General features: G+C 38.7%; 1 protein-coding gene across 1 annotated transcript; it reads right to left on the bottom strand.

The window, feature by feature from the left end:
* Positions 1 to 195: 195 nt before the first annotated feature.
* LOC127322057 (glycine-rich RNA-binding protein RZ1C) lies at positions 196 to 3,543 on the bottom strand. The gene is made up of 3 exons (XM_051351009.2): positions 3,390 to 3,543; positions 3,127 to 3,271; positions 196 to 1,241 (listed from the first exon to the last, which is right to left on the bottom strand). The coding sequence occupies exons 2-3, from the start codon at positions 3,235 to 3,237 to the stop codon at positions 471 to 473; spliced, it is 882 nt and encodes a 293-aa protein (XP_051206969.1). The 5' UTR covers positions 3,238 to 3,271; positions 3,390 to 3,543; the 3' UTR covers positions 196 to 470.
* Positions 3,544 to 23,718: the final 20,175 nt, after the last annotated feature.

Raw genomic sequence — 23,718 nt, 5'->3', positions numbered from 1 at the left:
AACAACCCAACAAGGAGCTGATTGACCTAGAGAAATACAGACATTGCATTCCTTTCAACAGATGGCACACGATCTCATGTACAGTATCATCACCATATTTCACCACACATCTGAAATCGGATAAGCAGGTCCAACGTTGGTTGAAACTGGTACGGTAGTCTCGAAGATTGACAATGCCGACAAGGGAAGTCGAAATTAAAACAGTACAACTCAATCTTAGACTGCAGAATAGTTACATAATACCATAACAAGGAAGCAGAACCACCCACTGCCTAAGAGTGTACAGTTCTGACATAATAATAACCGAATACTGTCATATGGACTGAAGAGTAATCAAACAAACTGCTCTGAAGAACGATATTTAAGAGTTGAATGAAGCATCAACATAGCGAAGCCACATAAAATAGAAACTGGAAAATCCTTATATTTAAAACCCTGCTCTGCTCTGCTCTGCTCCAAGGTAACCTTCATCAGTAGCGGTCATCATAAGAGCGAGCTCCACGACTGGGGCGATCATAGGGAGCAGGCCTGTCTCGGTAACTTCCACCAACACGAGCAGGTCCACCACTCCCATATCTGTCACCATTTGCCACACGCGGACCACTCCTGCCATAACCACCAGTGGCTCTGGGTTCATCACGGTAGTAACTTCCACCTGGCCGTCCTCCATCTCTCTCATAACTTCTTTCCCTCGCAAAGCCACCTGATGCATAGCGATCTGCACCACCATATCTGTCACCAGAAAAGCGATCTGCAGCTGGAGGATAGCGATCACGTCCACCACCATAACGATCATCAGCATAGCGACCACCATCATAACGGTCATCAACATAGCGATTAGCATAACGATCTGGTCCTCCAAAGCGGTCACCACGCCCACCGGCACCACTGCCATACCTGGAAGGAGGAGAGTACCTTGCAGGTCTACCTCCATCTGCGTAAGGACATTCACGGGCCCAGTGTCCAGAACGTCCACACTTGAAGCACTCATCACTTGCAGCTGGAACTATGTCAGCTGCACCACGATATCCACCTCTAGCACCAGATGAGTAACCACCACCCCCATATCCATAGCCACCATCATCAGTGCTCAACCTAGGCTGAGCCTTGTTCACAGAAATGGTCCGACCATCTAGTTCTCCATTGTGCATTTCCCGGATTGCAGCATCCACAGCCCGAGGTTCAGAAAATGTGACAAACCCAAACCCACGGGAGCGGCCAGTCTCTCTTTCCGTTACGACCTATACATACAACGAAAGTGAACTGATGGGACGATAGCAACTGCATATAATAGTGAACAGCCAAAAAATCCTAATACTAACACTAACATGAATATGCAAATTGGGCCACATGAAATGACTAACAGCTGATGCATATTTCAAGCATGACAACCAGTGAAACTATCTCAGGAAACTGTAAGAGAACACAGTGAGTCCCTATGCCACTGCTCAATTGTTGTAACTAAATACATCAGTATCTGCTTTATCTGCCCCAACAGCACAGTATCATAGTGATATCCAGAAGGCATACTATGGGCACAGGTCAGAACTGGAAGCATGCGACATTGTGGTGTCATCAATGAGTCATAGAGGATATCAATGGCACTGCCAAAGCAAATTGAGCACTTCTGCATCGTTGCTCATGTGCTGAAGCAGTAAACTCCACGCCCAGAAAACTGGACGAGGACAATTACTTCAGTCGGCACTACAGGCACAAATCAGTAACTTTAGAGCTGAACTTCTAGTAAGACCATGATAGGAACTTAGTTAGTCGGCCACATTCCTTCAGGACAGCATAGCTGCAATAACTAGAACATTCTTATCATTCACTGTTCTTTGTTGATGTGCACAGCTAAGAATGTCCATTTTGAAGAGAAAAGAGGCATTTGGAGGCTGAGAATAATGGTCTTCCAAGTGACTGTAGAGCCAACAAGCACACAACACTTACTCTGTACAGTCACCTGCAACATCTCACTAATCAAGGACAACACGCAACTCTGCATCTGCCTTTTCGTATCAGAACTGATCCAGAACATTGCCACAATGCAGTTTTTGCTAAGTTCATATCCAACATTGCAATCATGTTGCACTCCACAGTATTCATTAGCCATGGCAATGAAAATTCATTTGATGTAACCTCATGCTCATATCAGTTAGCTTAAACACTACCATACCACAGCAACGGAGGAGCTCTGCATCTGCCCACAAACAGATCCTACAAATTGGCTTAACTGTACAGTTACTTCAAATGAATTTTACTGGACCCATCACCTAAAAAATACATAACCATGTGCTCAAATTGGTTAATATGTTTCATTTCCTTCAACTTCATTAACTTCCTAAAATATAGAACTGGAGTGACTGCAGGCTCTGTGAATCTGTAACTGCTGTTAGATTGAAATTAGAAGACAAGAGAAAATCAAGAGCGTGTAGTACAAGCAGGTAACCTTGATATCTTACTAATACTAGTAAAGCCACCTATTCTAGCAAGATTGCTGAGAAACAAGTGCATGATATAAACATCATGGTACTTTCGAATTATATGGTTCCATCTAACACGAAATGAACTGCAAAGAAAGTAAGTCTTGTCCAACCTAAAATGGTTTCTCAGAACGGAGCCTCCAGGCTCCCCTAAGCAACTAATTGACACACCAACTAACATGCTACGACGAGCAAGCAATCAAAATTCTATCGACTCTGCAAACTAAACATACTAATTAGTAAGTTAGCAAATAACCAAAGAGCAGATTCACCATCGATAAACCAACCACAGTTTTTATGATATAACTCATATCACAAAGGTTTAACTTTTCGGCTTATTAATGGAAAATGCTTTGACTGCTACCATATGGCTCTTTAATTAAAGATTATGTTTTCAACTAACGCATCCGGCCATCAAGTTCTGAGGTATATAACAAAGGGGACTAGCAGCGAACATCAGTTAAACGAACAATCTCTGCGCAGAAATAGGACAAACCAACTTACAGATGAAAGTAATTATTGGTCAAATCGTCACCAAGACAAACTAAACGACCAATCCCCACCAAATTAATCCGTAACAGAAATCGTCACACGACCGTGCACAGTACATTCGAACGAAAGGAATACAGGAATATGGGTGTTATACCTGCGTCTCGATGACCTTGCCGAAATCGCTGAAGGCTCGCTCAAGCGTGCGCTCCGTGGTGTCCCACGACAGCCCGCCCACGAAGATCCGGCCAACCTCCTTCTCCGCCATCTCCAATCCAATCAAATCGAAAATTCCCCACCACCTACACAAACCACCAAGAAAAGTCAAGATCCGCAGCAGTCCGTGCCGCGGAGCAGAAAGAATTGCACGGCCCCCGAGCGCCAAGAGACGGTCGGAGACGAGATGATTGGAGGCTTTACCTTGCGCGGAAACGTAGGAGGACTCTCTCAGGCAGAGTGCGGCGCTAGGGTTCTGAGACAAGAGGGGAAGTGATGAGATGGGACGTGGAGGCAGAAGATATCATCGGCATCTTCTCAATGTATCGGGAATTGGGATGCACGGAAACCACGTGTCACGGCTTTTAATATTGGTTTCCACTTATAGCAAGAAATATAAGAAAGCGGTTCTTCTCACCAGTTTCTGGAACGAGTCGCGGGTACAAACCTCTTCTTTTCTCTATTTTTGCGACGAAAATGATAAAAATAGTTTAATTACTTTTTTTCTTTCCTGAAATGGATATAGCTAGGTCTCTCCATCAAAATAATGCATATAGCCTTGTTTATTTATATTATTTAATATGGGTTTACAAAAAGAAAACCAAGATAAGCCCGAAGCCACCTCCGTAGTGACAGCTATAGCAACACCTACAAATTTAATGATGGGGTGGCCATGTTGAGATCGTGTTGCATGATCTTAGACCTACTCACATCATCTAAAAATCAGAAGCTTCAATAAGCCGTCCAACACCGAGATGGGAGCACAAACCGATCTAATAGATCCTCGGCATGCATAGTTGCACATGCTCGAGATGTCGCCACAACCATCTACCACTGATCCATCTTCAGGACATGGATCAATGCGTTGACCTTGTCAGGCCCATCGTCGATGCCGCCACGGCACCAGACTGTGCCACTGTCCTACGCGAGTCCATCACGTCATGTTTGGCACTAAATCCCCGCCGCACCATGCCACCAGGTCTCGCCGTCATCGATGAGGTAGACTTACACCGCCCTACCTCTTGTCACCTCCATCCAGCAACTGCTCCAAAAACAATGCCTTCATGAGGGAAAACGACGCTGAAAGCGCCGCCATCGTCCAATCCGGGATACCCAGATGTAATATCCCAGGTATTGGGGTTACAAAAATAGAGGAAACATATGTGTGCATTGCATTCATGCATAGAAAATCCGGGGAATTTTCGCGCTTTAAAGTAAAACAGTCACAGTAACTAAAGTTTCACTTGACCTTGGTGGAATTGAAGTAGCTCATCAAGTCAAGCGCTATGAACCTCAATGTGACTTTGCTTAAAACATTGTTCTGGGTAGAGATGATTTGATCTAAGGGGTTAGATCAAATGGAACTAATAATCAACACAACAACACTTTACTCAATGATCAATTGCTTGATCTTATAAAAGATTATAATATGGTAATCCTTGCCATAACATATGAACATACATCTATTAGGAAATCAAGTAACAACAAATGGAGAAACCATTCTTCACTTATCTTTTCCATGTCTTAAACTAATCCTTGATCCTACCATGAACCTCATGGTATTCATTCTATTTCAATCTTGGAAACAAGACAAGGGGATCAACTCAATAAGTATATATCCTTCCCTATTCCATATTATTATACATCAAACCTAGAGATGTGAGAGTTTTATAATAATTATTAGAAAAGCAATAACAAACCTTGAGCTAAACCTTGGATATACATCCAAGTATTCTAATCATCATCTTCAAGAGGAACCCTAGAGTATTACTCAAGTCATTCCCAAATGAGTGAGACCATTCATACTAATTCTAGCTTGACCTATTTAAAAATAAAGGACAACCTTTGAACTAAAGTATTAGTAGATTAACCATTTCATCTTGGAGTGGTGAGACAACCTAATATCACATGGAATAATATCATGTCCATTAATTGGTAAAGAAAGGGGGAGGCTAATCCAACCAAGCATCTAGGTGGAGACTTAACCCTTTACTATCTAATGAGATCTTGTGAACATACCATAGAACCCTAACATAATATCTCAGGCATTCTCCTGGGATATAAACTAATAAGGCCACCATAGTAGTCCCATTCAAGAAGGTAAACTAGAAGTACTATACCTTAGTTGATCAAGACAATGCTTGATCATAGAAGTAAGAAACCCATTTAATGAGAGATACCTTAGGAAGCCAAACCTTGATCATTATAAATTGAGTGATAATCATAAACCCTAAGAACTTGAGGTAGAGATATTAAGAACAAGTGGATCATGCCTAATATATGAACATACTTTGGAAATAGGTGAGGATAAGTTAAACCCTAATAGGATAAGTAGATATTATTCACCACATGAAATTATAGGGAGGTAACTAGTAAGCAAACCTAGGCTTATATATCCCAACCTTAACTTGTGAACCATTTGGTGATAATAATTAGAATCCTACCATATCTACATTTCATAAATTAATGAACCTAAGAAAACCTTAGAGTTAAACACTATACTTTATTTGGTGAGAAACCACACATCCATATGACCAAAGTTAACTATAAAAATAACTATAACTAGTGTAGTTACTTTAATGATAAATTAGGGATAATAATAGAAGTTAATTGGTAGAAGATAAAACCAATTCTCAAATCCTCAGTAATTAGAGAAGCACATAAGAAATAAATGTTAAGTAAGCCACCACCTTATCATGGTTAGGGGAGATTAAACCCTAGCCAATGCACTATGGTGTCATTCCATATCTACAACCTATAATTATGTCTTAACCCTAGTAGGTGCATCATTTGGGTGATCACAAATATAAACCTAGTGCACATTTGAGTTCCAACCCACATGCCATTAGGTTGACCTCATTAAAATCCTAGAATTGATCACAAGCTAAATCTTATGCTTCAAATATTGAACCTAAGATTCACATGATGCTAAGTACTATAATTCAAACCATATGTGTGATCAACCACTTATCCTTATAATTAGACCAAACCATGATGAGAGTAGTATTTATATTTCAAGGTGTTATTAAATATAATCCTAGTGCTACCTTTGAAATATGGTTATAATAAAAACCTACAAGACTCTAACAAGCAAGTGCTCACATAAAATTATGTGCAAGTGACAAATTCTTCAAATAGAAACCAAGCACTAAAAACCATCTATGAAATACTTTGGGTTCAAAGTATTAACTCTAATCATTCCAATGGATTTAATTCACAAGAAAAAGGAAATTACAAAATGAGAATATAAACTCATCTCTATTGGCTATTTTGAATAAACCCGCAAGTATGTAATATAATCAAATATTAATATTTGTTTCAAATAAAGAAGGGTGTAATAGTCATTGCACTATATCTTAATTCAGTGAACATAACAAGAAACCTGCAAATAAAAATTTGAATCCAAATCTGATTCAAATAGAAAATATAAAACAGAAAATTATAAAACAGAAAAGATAAGAGAAAAAAATAGATGAGGTGGCTTACCTGCCTCACCTGGACCTTGACAGCCCGAACGAGCCCAACAGCACAACCTACAGAGCAGCCCAACAGCAGCCCAGTCCACCGTCAAAACCCAACCCACCATACCTGTTCGTAACAAAAAAAAATCAACGAAGAGGGGGCTTCGTCCTCATCCCCTTCTCCACGCATGGACGACAGCGAGATGGCGTGCTCCCTTTCTCCCTCTCGCTGGCGGCTCTCCCTTGCTCGATGGTGTGGCGTGGCGTGCTCCACCGCGCGGTATAAAACCCTGGACGAACACTAGCTGCTCGATTTCTTCCTCCTATGTCCCATTTTTCCCCAAAACGGAAACCTAGCTGTACCGGCCATCCTCAATCGCCGGCGATGGAGACCTCCTCAGGTCAAGCTGAGGTCACCATCGTCACCGCCGTACTCTTCTTGCCCATCCCCCACAAGGAATCAAGAAACGGCGTGCTCAATCGGAAGAATTTGCCGTTCCCTTTCGTCGGAGCCCGCCGGAATTCATGTCCCCGAGCTCAACTCCGACCACCCCCGTCTTCCTCGAGCATTCCATCAGCTCTGGGGTGAGTCCACGCATCCCTAGCATCCCCTATTTCGTAGAATCGACGTCCCTAGGCCGTGATTGAAAATTGCCGGACTAGCGCCGCCGCAGCACCATGCGTCGTGGCCGATTCCGGTGACCATTTGGTCACTGGCACCGCCCGTTCGCCTCACCACATCAATGCGGCTCGAACGCGCGCGCCGTAGGGTCGCGGCGGCTCTGTAACGACGGAGGCCGTCACCATATCGTCGCCGGTGGCGAGCAACGCAGCCAGTCAAATTTTGACTTGGTCTGTGCCACGTTGTCGCTGAGGTGGCATAGACCCCACTTGTCAATGACTTCGGTTAGATAAGAACCGGGTACATCTAGTATTATTTTCGTTATTTCAAAACCAGAATAATGTCTGAAACTTTGAATGAATTTAGAAAATTAATTATAACTCATAAAAATACAAATGAGATATCAAAATGATCCTAAAAATAAAATCTATCCAATAAAAATATAAAACGAAATTTTTATTTTTAATAAAAATTTAATTGTTTAATACTTGTTATTTAAGCCTTTTCTTTTAATTCTAAATCCAAGTAAAATTCAATAATTAATAAAATTTCCAAAAGTAACTAAAAACCAGTAAATAAATAAAGAAAACATTAAAACTAATTTTCTTTATTTATTATTTATTAAATCATTATTAGAGGGATTTAAAACCTGATTAATAATTACCCTAATTATTAATTGTTTAAAAATAATAAAAAGCCAAATTGAATATTATTTTATTCCGAAGTTATTAATAACTTCAACTTTATTATTGAAGTTATTAACTTATGAACTAATAGTAATATTACAACCCTAGTTCCATATGGTAGAAAACTAGGAACTTATCATTTCATGTGAAACCTAAAACCTTAAATTAATTAGGAAACCCTAGTTCCATTATAAACCAAGTGATAACCTCATAATTTTATGTGGAACCCTAAAACCCTAATTCAATTATGCACCAAACCCTAGCTCCATTAATTCATATGAATGCTAGTTTGCTTCTAACCTAAACCCTAGGTTAGACCATGTGATCATGGAACCTTCTTTCCAAATCATAGAACCATAGTAGCAACTAAATACTTGTCTTGTACACATAAAATGTAGAAGACCTATCACTAATATATGGGTATCCCATGTGTTCATCCTCATCAGACCTAACTAATCAAGTGGGGTCAACCAAGTGAAAACCCTAGATCCTATTACCAAAGCCATCATCCTTGTTTATCCTTATTTAGCATCACACTAGTGTGATGAACCCTAATAGCAACCATACCTACTATTTTACATTACATACCCTACTCCACTAAACCCTACTAGTGTGAGATACTTATGAACCATCCTATTTAAGGAGCCAATTATTCCTTATTTAATAGAACCAACAGTAAAACCTAGATCACCTCAACCCTAATTGATATACTTCTTATTATTTAAGAAGTATGTTCTTCAAAAGTTACTCTTTTGAAGAAAATAAAGAATCACCATCAAACCTGCCTAATAGGACCTACAGACAATAGCCATCTATCACCAGCAAGGTAGCATCAACCTTGATAGCAACTATTGGTAATTAAGATGTTTGGGCTTAATTCAACAATACAAGCCTAGTAGCTGATGAATCCAACTAGGTTGTGATCCATCTAATACTAACTTCAGAAACTAGATGAAACCATAGTCAATCATAGAACCCCACCAATCTAATTATCATACTTTGTCTTTATTTAAGAACATGTTCTTCAAAAGTTATTCTTTTGAAGTATATAATAAGTAATCATCAACCATGCACTATAGGACTTAAAATTGACAACTGCTGTTCACTTATTATACAACTACAATTCCTTGGTGTGTATGATTGTTACTATACATTTTACCACATGCTTATTATTCTAAAACCACACAACCCTGAATAAGAACCTTGTTTGTGAATCGTTCTAAAAGTGCAACACCCTACACTAATCATTACCACTCACTAATCCTAAATCATCGGGGTTAGGATACGCTTAAAGCGATTGCATCTTATACTTATGCATTATTGCATCCTTGCCAATCTTTTAAACATCGTCCTTACCGGACGATGATGCTATTTCAGAATTTGGAGTTATTACGTATCGAAGACCTTGTCTGCATAATCTTGCAGTCAAGAAAGGCAAGTTCATCGCTTGCTCATGTCATTTGAGTATCTTTATCAAATTACTTGCAAAGTACTATGATTATCACTATTGCATAAAAAACCAAAACCACTACTTTCATAACTATGAATATGACTATGTGGTGGGCAATGGAACCATGGATTGTGTTGATATGGTGGAGGTTCCATTGCAAGGGTTTATATCCATCTAGGATTAAACAACAAATGTCTTGATGATTCTTGTGCCGTAATACCCGTGTTAACCATAAGATCCGGAGTGGGACGGAGTAGTCAAAAGTGTTTCCACCTCTCGTTCATCAACGGATGCGCTTTACCGTAGACACTTGTATCTGTCGGTGGCAAGCGGTAGGCTGGGGAAGCCTTAAGTCCCCACGGCACTGTCCGTAGACACTTGTCGCTCGAAGAACAAGCGGTAGGCTGGGGAAGCCTTAAGTCCCCACGGTATTGCGGTCTATGATGGGTTGCAGCTACCGGCGTAGGAGTGTATGGTAGAGCCCAGCACTATCGTCGTGGTCGGGGTCCACCTTGAAATCTACAGGAATAATGGGACCAGCGTGGACCCAGGGTCGGGGCATGCAACAACGGGTGGGTGTTCGAGGTAGCGGAGGAACATGATTGGCTAGACCTTATACCGGGCCTCACACCAAAGGAAGTGTGGACGGGTCGCCTTGGCTGGCACCAAGGTTAAGATCTCTTATGGGTAAAGCAACACACCTCTGCAGAGTGTAAAGAACCGTGACCTGTCACTCCCTGTTCCGGGATATGGAACTGCGAACGCGGCCGGAAAGGAGCTCCATGAAGTTCTAGTAAACCGGTGAAGGCTGACGGACATAGTTCTTCTGAATAAAAGCAACCTTTTGAAGAAATGATTATGAAAACCTGCATTGGTATTAGACTTTCTGGTCTAATGCCGTAGCTAGTGCATTAAACACCTCTTTCCTATAATGAACTTGTTGAGTACGCTCGTACTCATCCCACTCTTAAATCCCCTGCTTAGATATGGAGGCATCGAAGGAGGATCTACAGTGCAACTCGAAGACCGAGGAGTCAACAACTACTTCAAGAGACAGGACCCTGTCAGAGGAGTCAGATACCACATCCAACAAGGAGAAAACCTAGTTTAGCCATAGAAGGGAACTAGATTCCTAAACCTAGCTCCTATTTAGCTAGAATCTATTCATAGCCTCTATAGCTAGTTAAATACTCTACAAAAAGAGTTCGTGATAAGACTAGACTACGAGTCGTTCTTCTGGAGTTTATTTGCAGTTTTACCTCATTGTAAAGTAGGAGGCTGTGATGATCTTATGTAACAGAGTCGATGTTGTAATTCTATAGACATACCTTGGACCCGCATATGTTTCTGTTGTACCACTCTGAGCGATGTAATACTAGTGGAACGATGTTTTATTGGTGTTATATCAGACTTGCATACTACACCATGCAGTGGTATGCCGGGTAACCACAGTTGGTATCAGAGCAAATGCTTTGACCCTAGGATTAAAACCCTTTAAAAGGAGACCTATAGGATTGTTAGTGTCTATAGGAAGTTGACCTAGGGAAACCAAATATTTTTATGACTTGAGATGGGTATTCACTTGTGAATAATCCTGACACACTTGAGTCAACATTTCTTACCTAGCTTGCTAACATAAAGTAAAATTAGTCAGCTACTCCCAAATATGTAGTATACCATTAAGTCCTCAAAACAATAAATGAGTAGATCACAGTTGGTATACAATACATGGTAGTCCAAAGAGAGAATACAACCATAAGGAAGATATCCTATTGGAAGATGTGTACCAACACATGTTATCTATTATATATTAAAAGTAAATTACGGGCTCACCAGAAATTAGAGAATCATCTAGAAATTACCACAAAAATTAGAAACATCTGACCTTTAATTTTAGTGAAATAGAATAGCACATCCGTTAGATCTAACTTCAAACAAATTACCCACCAATGCCATCAGGTTATTTTCCCCGCACCTCTTGATCATCGTCTAGATAAAATACCTAGCAAGGTTGTCGTCTCGGCGTCATCACGCAGCCGCCACGCCCGTCTTCGAGTGCCATGGGTATTCGATCCTTCTCATTAAGCTAAAGCGTCTTACCCACTCCTCTGGCTCAACTAGATCGTCATGACCTGATTGGATCCTCGCACAAGTAAGCCGACCTATTGGATTTTCTAAACTAGCGATTCATACGTCTCTTCTCTATTTACCAATCTGCAGGTATACCAGAGTAGATCGAGGAAATAACCGCTCATGGCACCAGGGCGCAAACGGCCAGCCGATCCCTTAGAATTCCCTTAGCTTGACGTTATGCGTCCGTGCCTTTGCAGCATCGATCTGTAGCTTCACGTGAGTGCTGAACCATGGCTCAGAATTCGAAGTCATCTTAAACATCTACTACTATGTTGCATGCGTTTGTGACTATTTTTTTTTGCTGATGTTTAAATTTTAACCCGCTTCACACAATCACACGTTTATTCTTCATTACAGTTCTGCAGGTCGAACAGATTCAGGGTGTAACCACCCATGGGTCATGGCACTGGGCAGCCGGCAGCTCGGTTGTAGTCAATCCCGTCAAATCGCCCTAAACGGAACGGACCAAATACAAAAGCTTAACGTTGTGCGTCTGTGTCTTTTCCGCATCTGCAGCTACACGTGAGTGCTGAACAATGGCTCTGCGTTGGAGCACCTCCTAAACGTCTACGTACAATTGCATGCGTGAGTGATTAAATTCAATTTTCTTTACTGTTGGTTAAATTTAAACCTGAAAAATAATGCTGAGTTAAGTACCGGAAAGCTGCAGTGATTCGTTGGGAACTTCCTCCCTGAAGCGGGAATCTGTAGCAGAGAATGGATGAACATAAACCGACACATTCACTAAGCAGCATGCCGCGACTTCTATTCGTTTTCTCTATCCATGATTCCCTGAAATAGATTGAACTATTGTATTTTTGTTACTATCTTAAATCGTTGGAGAGATGGAGGAAGACAAAGTTACCGTGATCTGGAGGTGTATCATCGGGACGACGCAGTGTGCCGATCGTCGCTGGAAAAAATAGTCGACAGTGAGAACAAACAGGTGAAAGTATAGCCTTAGCAGGTGGTGGCGGAATCTCAGCGAGTCATATTAAACTTCAAGTTCTCATATAATTTTATTTAATTCGTTTTCAGTTTGCAATTTAATTTCATCTATGTATGAGGGAAAAACTAATAATGCTTCTATTTTTTCAGTGTGTCCATTTGATTACTGGATTAATAATTTTTTGGATGATGCATCCAGTCACAGTTATATTTTAGTTTGTTATTTGCGCTTTCTTTGTCCAAGAGAATCTGGAGAATTATATTTCAACAATATCAGTGCAAATTCTATCGAATGTAGCATTAAAGGATGTTAGGTTCTGCTGAATAAAAACTACTTGGTTGCCTACTTTTAATGTTGGTTCATACTCCTGTAAATATTTGTGCTTAATTAGTCATTTCTTTGCTTATAGCCATTACCTGTGCTCCTGATGTTCCTTAGATTTTTTTATTGAAGTGTGATCAACGACCTGGAGAAAAAGTACAACCACATGGACTGCAATCAACCGGACCTGGGCCTTGCTTTGACCAACTTAAACAAGGACGGGTTTGAGGGCGTAATGCGCCATCCAACAGGACGGTGCTATTTTTATAGTTCCAATCCATCTTTCTGCCTTTGCATTTTCCATTTGTTCTTCTAACTCATTTAGCAGTCCTCATCTAATACTTAAAATTCAGGTACCTTTCTCTTCAATGCTGACGATGCTCCCCTATTTTTAGTGGCTGAAGCTTAGTTACAAACGAAGCCATGTTCTGAAGAGCTAAAGTGACTCAAAGATATAAACGAAGCTTGGTTTAGTGTGCCCTTCTTTTCTGCTCATGGATAAAATAGTACATATTGCCATTTCTACATGAGTGTCCACTTGAGGCCGGTAATTTAGGAAGGTATTTTCATTACTATCTATAAAGTATGCCAAATACAAACCAAAATATACATGAACCATGACATTTTTTCTAGACGAAGTTTTTCTTTATCTACTAATGCCAATGCTAACATTTCTTTCAATCAGCTTTTCAATAGTGAGGGAAAGGTGATTATATGCGGCTTAAGTATATTATTCAAAACAATGAAAATACCCTACATCTTTTATATGCGGCTTAAGTATATTTTATAATGTAGGTTGTCAAAAATAACATTAGAAATGATGTCCGCGCATTGGAGCGCATGAGATTAAATTACAGAATAAAAGTAGCAATTGCTTAAGAGGCTGGAACTATGATATTCAAACCACGTGGTAAACTGGTAATGTTACATGACATACAAGAAATACACGTGACCAGGTGTGAGGATGTTTATTAAATATTAGTATAATGTAGAGATATTATTTTAAAAAAATGATAAACGATGGTCAGGAAAATATGGAGTGATACTTGACCTAGCTTTGACAACCGACAAATAAACCTGTTAAGGAATTTATCCAAGAGAAAATAATATCATCAAATTGTCTTAACTTTGTATTGTTTTTAGTGGCATACAGTATGGAAAATGTGGGAATAAAATAGATAGTAAAATATGGATAGAGATGTATCGTGTCACCAATGTGGAATATCATGTCACCAATGTGAACCGAGAAGTATTATTTACAACAAAAACATGTGTGATGGTTACCAAATCATATAATTTTCAGTATGCAATTTAAATACCTATGAAACCACATTTAATTTTCCAAAGCCTCTTAAAAGAGTAAAGACGACGCCCTCGCATTTGCGAGGGACGCTCTGCTAGTTATAGTTAAATAAGAATTACTCAGACCTGGACTAGAAGTAATATCAAATGATGAAGATAATTAAGATATCCTAATAGAAGATGAAGAACCAAATAAGTAATGAGTAAGTAAAATTATCTAGACTTGTGAAACAACTGATAATAAGTGATACAAACAAGTGATATGAGTAATATAGATCATGATGGGTCAATCATGGGAAATAAGGAAGAGTGATAGGAATAATATATGTCTACTTACAAGGTAGAGTTGCTAATCATATACGATTCATCTGAGAATCATTATGTGATGTACTAGAGCCTCATAAATATTTAGGAGAAGTACAATAAGAAGCCAGTTGATCAACAACAGTGCAAGAATTGTGTTCCAAAACAATAAGAAGTGTGCCAAGCACATCATGACCATAGTTTTATGACAGTATAAACACTTGGAAGTATAAGAGCTATATTTCCATAGTTATGTGTTTAGAGTAGCAATGTTAGAACCTAGACATATCATGTGAGATAGTCCTCAATAAAATGAAAGTTAAGAAGTACTTACAAAGAAAATTAGGTTAACCTTAACTATCCTAGACCACTTTGTTTCAAGTTTATCTCATTGCAATTGTGCAATTCAGGTAAATGTCAAGACAAATAGTAGAATGCCAACTATATGTGCTAAGTATCACGATATAAACCTATCTTATGTGGTGTTATATACCACACATCAGAGCCTGATGTTTAGAGATATCTTACTCAACTATTATATTCAGGCTTATGATGGTGTGTATTATATGCACAAAGCTGAATCTTCTTGGATTTTCTTGGATTTTCATTGTTTGACTAGATCCATACATGAAGTTTGACTTTGATATGCAAATGCATGTTGCAATATCAAGTTCTTACTTGATGCTATAGATCTAGAGGGTAATGGTAAACATGTGAGGAAGTGACGAATTGTGAAGATTCCGAAGACAAGATGAAGGATTATCAGAAGAAGGAACCAAAGTTGTGGGAAGTAACCACAATATTCAGAAGGAAGTACCAATCAAAATTCATGCTTTACCTCAACAGAGGAGTACTTTAGTACATAAGAAGCATGAAGGTGAGAAAATCTGGTGATTATGGTGAAGCTCAAGCAGATCCATAGTCAACACAGAAGAGGTAATGCATGGGAAATCACTTATTCATAGTGTCAGCTAGTGGTTTTCTTGCAAAATAAACCTTGTATAAAGGAAGATGATATATGAAACCATAACAGATATAAGAAGACCATAGTTGATATCAAAAGACCCCAATTGGTATAGAATCAATACTGCGAGATAGAGTAGAAAATGTCTCGTCCAGTTGATCAAAACATATAATAGAGTACATTTTTTTAGATAAAAAATAGCCACAATTGATATCAAGTAGTCCATAATTGGATTATTTGTACCAAGAAATTGTGAACAAATAAAACTTTGTTAGCCAAATAACAATGACCTATAATCATTTAGTCGAAGGATTCACATTGGATGTCCACAACTGAGTGGATATACCACAAACATTCTTCGTGAGACCTTAGAAGAAGTACAAACTATAAGTTAGACCTAGACCAATATTTTAGTCATAAGTCCAATAGTTGGAAGAAAAGGAGTTGAAGAACATAAGAAAACTCTAAGGGGTAGAGTAAAGATTGAGTTGGATGTACCACGATTCAATACTTTGAGTAGGATATAAGAAGAAGGTCTGAACTGAGAGGAAGTTCGATCTTATTTTCGTAAGATCGTTGAACATTACTTTCAGATGGATGTCAGACCAGAAGCCGAGGTTTATACCTCGAGGAAGTAAGAAGTGGACTATAACTTGAGAAAGTGAGTAAGATTTACTCAGAAGTACGATAGCTCAAGAAAACTAAGGTTAATGAAGTTGGACGAAGGAAATACCGTAGACCAATAAAGCCCAAGATGGTCAAAGAATGAAGAAGATTGAACATACCAATATCAAAGACTAATAGAATGATTCCTTTCATGGAACCTAAAGAACACAAAATAGTTATAGGTATCAACTATAAACCATGATTGGATGGACTAAATGAGTCTACTCCATTCTTAGAGGAATAAACCACCATGATCATCTCCATGTTAAGTACCTTACTTAGTACCATTATTGCAGTTTTGGTAGTAAGGGAAAACAAGGACCTATTTATCAATTAGGAGTGTATTATCAAATCAGTTTTCAGTTAAGACTAGCAGCACCAGAAGAAGTTCCATCATTGAGTCTTCAATGAGAAAGGAAACAAGCTTATAATATTGGAGGAAATCATGGAAGTAAAGGAAGTAATAGTTGTTTGATGTCAAACACTAATGGATTCTAGGAAGAATCTGGATAAGGGATATATTCAATTATATCCAGTGAGATCACCACGGAGTTCGAGAAAAGTTGTAGTCTGCACAAGTCAGATCCACACTTCGGAAACGTGAGACAGATCAAACTTCGAGGACGAAGTTTAGTTTAAGGGGTAGAGACTGTAATATCCCAGGTATTGGGGTTACAAAAATAGAGGAAACAGATGTGTGCATTGCATTCATGCATAGAAAATCCGGGGAATTTTCGCGCTTTAAAGTAAAACAGTCACAGTAACTGAAGTTTCACTTGACCTTGGTGGAATTGAAGTAGCTCATCAAGTCAAGCGCTATGAACCTCAATGTGACTTTGGTTAAAACATTGTTCTGGGTAGAGATGATTTGATCTAAGGGGTTAGATCAAATGGAACTAATAATCAACACAACAACACTTTACTCAATGATCAATTGCTTGATCTTATAAAAGATTATAATATGGTAATCCTTGCCATAACATATGAACATACATCTATTAGGAAATCAAGTAACAACAAATGGAGAAACCATTCTTCACTTATCTTTTCCATGTCTTAAACTAATCCTTGATCCTACCATGAACCTCATGGTATTCATTCTATTTCAATCTTGGAAACAAGACAAGGGGATCAACTCAATAAGTATATATCCTTCCCTATTCCATATTATTATACATCAAACCTAGAGATGTGAGAGTTTTATAATAATTATTAGAAAAGCAATAACAAACCTTGAGCTAAACCTTGGATATACATCCAAGTATTCTAATCATCATCTTCAAGAGGAACCCTAGAGTATTACTCAAGTCATTCCCAAATGAGTGAGACCATTCATACTAATTCTAGCTTGACCTATTTAAAAATAAAGGACAACCTTTGAACTAAAGTATTAGTAGATTAACCATTTCATCTTGGAGTGGTGAGACAACCTAATATCACATGGAATAATACCATGTCCATTAATTGGTAAAGAAAGGGGGAGGCTAATCCAACCAAGCATCTAGGTGGAGACTTAACCCTTTACTATCTAATGAGATCTTGTGAACATACCATAGAACCCTAACATAATATCTCAGGCATTCTCCTGGGATATAAACTAATAAGGCCACCATAGTAGTCCCATTCAAGAAGGTAAACTAGAAGTACTATACCTTAGTTGATCAAGACAATGCTTGATCATAGAAGTAAGAAACCCATTTAATGAGAGATACCTTAGGAAGCCAAACCTTGATCATTATAAATTGAGTGATAATCATAAACCCTAAGAACTTGAGGTAGAGATATTAAGAACAAGTGGATCATGCCTAATATATGAACATACTTTGGAAATAGGTGAGGATAAGTTAAACCCTAATAGGATAAGTAGATATTATTCACCACATGAAATTATAGGGAGGTAACTAGTAAGCAAACCTAGGCTTATATATCCCAACCTTAACTTGTGAACCATTTGGTGATAATAATTAGAATCCTACCATATCTACATTTCATAAATTAATGAACCTAAGAAAACCTTAGAGTTAAACACTATACTTTATTTGGTGAGAAACCACACATCCATATGACCAAAATTAACTACAAAAGTAACTATAACTAGTGTAGTTACTTTAATGATAAATTAGGGATAATAATAGAAGTTAATTGGTAGAAGATAAAACCAATTCTCAAATCCTCAGTAATTAGAGAAGCACATAAGAAATAAATGTTAAGTAAGCCACCACCTTATCATGGTTAGGGGAGATTAAACCCTAGCCAATGCACTATGGTGTCATTCCATATCTACAACCTATAATTATGTCTTAACCCTAGTAGGTGCATCATTTGGGTGATCACAAATATAAACCTAGTGCACATTTGAGTTCCCACCCACATGCCATTAGGTGAACCTCATTAAAATCCTAGAATTGATCACAAGCTAAATCTTATGCTTCAAATATTGAACCTAAGATTCACATGATGCTAAGTACTATAATTCAAACCATATGTGTGATCAACCACTTATCCTTATAATTAGACCAAACCATGATGAGAGTAGTATTTATATTTCAAGGTGTTATTAAATATAATCCTAGTGCTACCTTTGAAATATGGTTATAATAAAAACCTACAAGACTCTAACAAGCAAGTGCTCACATAAAATTATGTGCAAGTGACAAATTCTTCAAATAGAAACCAAGCACTAAAAACCATCTATGAAATACTTTGGGTTCAAAGTATTAACTCTAATCATTCCAATGGATTTAATTCACAAGAAAAAGGAAATTACAAAATGAGAATATAAACTCATCTCTATTGGCTAATTTGAATAAACCCGCAAGTATGTAATATAATCAAATATTAATATTTGTTTCAAATAAAGAAGGGTGTAATAGTCATTGCACTATATCTTAATTCAGTGAACATAACAAGAAACCTGCAAATAAAAATTTGAATCCAAATCTGATTCAAATAGAAAATATAAAACAGAAAATTATAAAACAGAAAAGAAAAGAGAAAAAAATAGAAGAGGTGGCTTACCTGCCTCACCTGGACCTTGACAGCCCGAACGAGCCCAACAGCACAACCTACAGAGCAGCCCAATAGCAGCCCAGTCCACCGTCAAAACCCAACCCACCATACCTGTTCGTAACAAAAAAAAAATCAACGAAGAGGGGGCTGATACGTCTCCGACGTATCGATAATTTCTTATGTTCCATGCCACATTATTGATGTTATCTACATGTTTTATGCACACTTTATGTCATATTCGTGCATTTTCTGGAACTAACCTATTAACAAGATGCCGAAGTGCCGATTCTTTGTTTTCTGCTGTTTTTGGTTTCAGAAATCCTAGTAACGAAATATTCTCGGAATTGGACGAAATCAACGCCCAGGGGCCTATTTTGCCACGAAGCTTCCAGAAGTCCGAAGAGGAGACGAAGTGGGGCCACGAGGTGCCCAAACCATAGGGCGGCGCGGCCCCCCCCTTGGCCGCGCGGCCCTGTGGTGTGGGGCCCTCGTGCCGCCTCCTGACCTGCCCTTCCGCCTACTTAAAGCCTCCGTTGCGAAACCCCCAGTACCGAGAGCCACGATACGGAAAACCTTCCAGAGACGCCGCCGCCGCCGATCCCATCTCGGGGGATCCAGGAGATCGCCTCCGGCACCCTGCCGGAGAGGGGAATCATCTCCCGGAGGACTCTACGCCGCCATGGTCGCCTCCGGAGTGATGTGTGAGTAGTCTACCCCTGGACTATGGGTCCATAGCAGTAGCTAGATGGTTGTCTTCTCCCCATTGTGCTATCATTGTCGGATCTTGTGAGCTGCCTAACATGATCAAGATCATCTATCTGTAATTCTATATGTTGCGTTTGTTGGGATCCGATGAATAGAGAATACTTGTTATGTTGATTATCAAAGTTATGTCTATGTGTTGTTTATGATCTTGCATGCTCTCCGTTACTAGTAGATGCTTGTAACTCCAAGAGGGAGTATTTATGCTCGATAGTGGGTTCATGCCTCCATTGATATCTGGGACGGATGTGACAGAAGTTCTAAGGTTGTGGATGTCTTGTTGCCACTAGGGATAAAACATTAGTGCTATGTTCAAGGATGTAGTTACTAGTTACATTACGCGCAATACTTAATGCAATTGTCTGTTGTTAGCAACTTAATACCGGAGGGGGTTCGGATGATAACTTTGAAGGTGGACTTTTTAGGCATAGATGCATCTTTGGATGGCGGTCTATGTACTTTGTCGTAATGCCCAATTAAATCTCACTATACTCATCATGATATGTATGTGCATGGTCATGCCCTCTTTATTTGTCAATTGCCCAACTGTAATTTGTTCACCCAACATGCTATTTATCTTATGGGAGAGACACCTCTAGTGAACTGTGGACCCCGGTCCAATTCTCTATACTGAAATACAATCTACTGCAATACTTGTTCTACTGTTTTCTGCAAACAATCATCTTCCACACAATACGGTTAATCCTTTGTTACAGCAAGCCGGTGAGATTGACAACCTCACTGTTTCGTTGGGGCAAAGTACTTTGGTTGTGTTGTGCAGGTTCCACGTTGGCGCCGGAATCCCTGGTGTTGCGCCGCACTACATCCCGCCGCCATCAACCTTCAACGTGCTTCTTGACTCCTCCTGGTTCGATAAACCTTGGTTTCTTTCTGAGGGAAAACTTGCTGCTGTGCGCATCATACCTTCCTCTTGGGGTTCCCAACGAACGTGTGAGTTACACACCATCAAGCTCTTTTTCTGGCGCCGTTGCCGGGGAGATCAAGACACGCTGCAAGGGGAGTCTCCACTTCTCAATCTCTTTACTTTGTTTTTGTCTTGCTTAGTTTTATTTACTACTTTGTTTGCTGCACTAAATCAAAATACAAAAAAATTAGTTGCTAGTTTTACTTTATTTGCTATCTTGTTTGCTATATCAAAAACACAAAAAAAATTAGTTACTTGCATTTACTTTATCTAGTTTGCTTTATTTACGATTGCTAAAATGGCCAACCCTGAAAATACTAAGTTGTGTGACTTCACAACCACAAATAATAATGATTTCTTATGCACACCTATTGCTCCACCTGCTACTACAACAGAATTCTTTGAAATTAAACCTGCTTTACTAAATCTTGTTATGCGAGAGCAATTTTCTGGTGTTAGTTCTAATGATGCTGCTGCCCATCTAAATAATTTTGTTGAACTATGTGAAATGCAAAAGTATAAGGATGTAGATGGTGACATTATAAAATTAAAATTGTTCCCTTTCTCATTAAGAGGAAAAGCTAAAGATTGGTTGCTATCTCTGCCTAAGAATAGTATTGATTCATGGACTAAATGCAAGGATGCTTTTATTGGTAGATATTATCCCCTGCTAAAATTATATCTTTGAGGAGTCGCATAATGAATTTTAAACAATTAGATACTGAACATGTTGCTCAAGCTTGGGAAAGAATGAAATCTCTGGTTAAAAATTGCCCAACCCATGGACTGACTACTTGGATGATCATCCAAACCTTCTATGCAGGACTAAATTTTTCTTCGCGGAATTTATTGGATTCAGCTGCTGGAGGTACCTTTATGTCCATCACTCTTGGTGAAGCAACAAAGCTTCTTGATAATATGATGATCAATTACTCTGAATGGCACACGGAAAGAGCTCCACAAGGTAAGAAGGTAAATTCTGTCGAAGAAACCTCTTCCTTGAGTGATAAGATTGATGCTATTATGTCTATGCTTGTGAATGATAGGACTAATATTGATCCTAATAATGTTCCGTTAGCTTCATTGGTTGCACAAGAAGAACATGTTGATGTAAACTTCATTAAAAGTAATAATTTCAACAACAATGCTTACCGGAACAATTCTAGTAACAACTATAGGCCATATCCTTATAATAATGGCAACGGCTATGGTAATTCTTATGGGAATTCTTACAACAATAATAGGAGTTCACCCCCCTGGACTTGAAGCTATGCTTAAAGAATTTATTAGTACACAAACTGCTTTTAACAAATCTGTTGAAGAAAAGCTTGAGAAAATTGATATACTTGCTTCTAAAGTCGATAGTCTTGCTGCCGATGTTGATCTTTTGAAATCGAAAGTTATGCCTAATGAGAATCATCATAATAAAATTACTACTACAGCAAATGCCATCCAAGTTAGAATTAATGAGAATATAAGATTAATGGCTGAACTGCGTGCTAGGTGGGATAGAGAAGAAAATGAAAAACTAGCTAAAGAGAAGAATGTAGCTAAAGTTTGGACTATTACCACCACTTGTAATGCTAATGCTACACATGTTGCTGCACCTCCTACTAATAATAATAAAAGAATTGGTGTTAGCAATGTTTCCACTTCTAATGCAAAGCGCGAGAAACTGCTGAAAGCTGCTAAAATCATTTGAAAGCGTCGTGATAAAACTGCTGAAATTTTTTCCAACATTAGGGATGATGATCCCATTGCTTTAGATTATAATGGTTTGAATTTTGATGATTGCCACATCTCTGAAGTTATAAAGTTCTTGCAAAAACTTGCTAAAAGTCCTAATGCTAGTGCTATAAATTTGGCTTTCACGCAACATATTACAAATGCTCTCATAAAAGCTAGAGAAGAGAAACTAGAGCGCGAAGCCTCTATTCCTAAAAAGCTAGAGGATGGTTGGGAGCCCATCATTAAGATGAAGGTTAAAGATTTTGATTGTAATGCTTTATGTGATCTTGGTGCAAGTATTTCTGTTATGCCTAAGAAAATCTATAAAGTCGTTTGGAAGCCAGGTTTTCATTTCATTTGTAGCATTTTGAAATGAATACATGTATTCATTTCATTTACATTGTAATTTCAGAAATGGACACTTGTTTGGTTGCCACATGAATTGTAAATGACAGTAGAATTCAATATTGAATTTGTTTGGTTGCCACAGGAATTGTGAATGACAGGTTCCTACTCGGAATTGTGATTACACATGGCATCACTTTGCTGGATTTCCTAAATGAAATGATGGCCCAATTCTGTGGCAACCAAACAGCCCACATATGGAATTTTAAAATGAATTCCAGGATTCTAGGCTCAAATGATGGATACCAAACGACCTGTAATATGCTTGACTTGCCACCGCTGAAAAATTGTTATTTGGATGTTAATCTTGCTGATCATTCTACAAAGAAACCTTTGGGGAAAGTTGATAATGTTCGCATTACCGTTAACAATAACCTTGTCCCCGTTGATTTTGTTGTCTTGGATATTGAATGCAATGCATCTTGTCCCATTATATTGGGAAGACCTTTTCTTCGAACTGTTGGTGCTATCATTGATATGAAGGAAGGTAATATAAAATATCAATTTCCTCTCAAGAAAGGTATGGAACACTTCCCTAGAAAGAGAATGAAGTTACCTTTTGATTCTATTATTAGAACAAATTATGATGTTGACACTTCGTCTCTTGATAATACTTGATACACACTTTCTGCGCCTAGCTGAAAGGCGTTAAAGAAAAGCGCTTATGGGAGACAACCCATGTTTTTACCTACAGTACTTTGTTTTTATTTTGTGTCTTGGAAGTTGTTTACTACTGTAGCAACCTCTCCTTATCTTAGTTTAGTGTTTTATTGTGCCAAGTAAAGTCGTTGATAGAAAAGTTCATACTAGATTTGGATTACTGCTCAGAAACAGATTTCTTTGCTGT

Source organism: Lolium perenne, chromosome 2 (assembly GCF_019359855.2).
Source record: "Lolium perenne isolate Kyuss_39 chromosome 2, Kyuss_2.0, whole genome shotgun sequence".
Classification (NCBI taxonomy): Eukaryota; Viridiplantae; Streptophyta; class Magnoliopsida; order Poales; family Poaceae; genus Lolium; species Lolium perenne.
The sequence above is the reverse complement of the archived record's forward strand: the minus strand, read 5'-3'. Positions and strand labels throughout refer to the sequence as shown.

Excerpts from the sequence above, each read along its gene's own strand:
- LOC127322057 (XM_051351009.2), bottom strand. The coding sequence starts at position 3,237 with ATGGCGGAGAAGGAGGTTGGCCGGATCTTCGTGGGCGGGCTGTCGTGG. Across the intron at positions 1,242-3,126 it reads GCAAGGTCATCGAGACGCAG|GTCGTAACGGAAAGAGAGAC; the intron begins GTATAACACCCA and ends TTGTATGTATAG.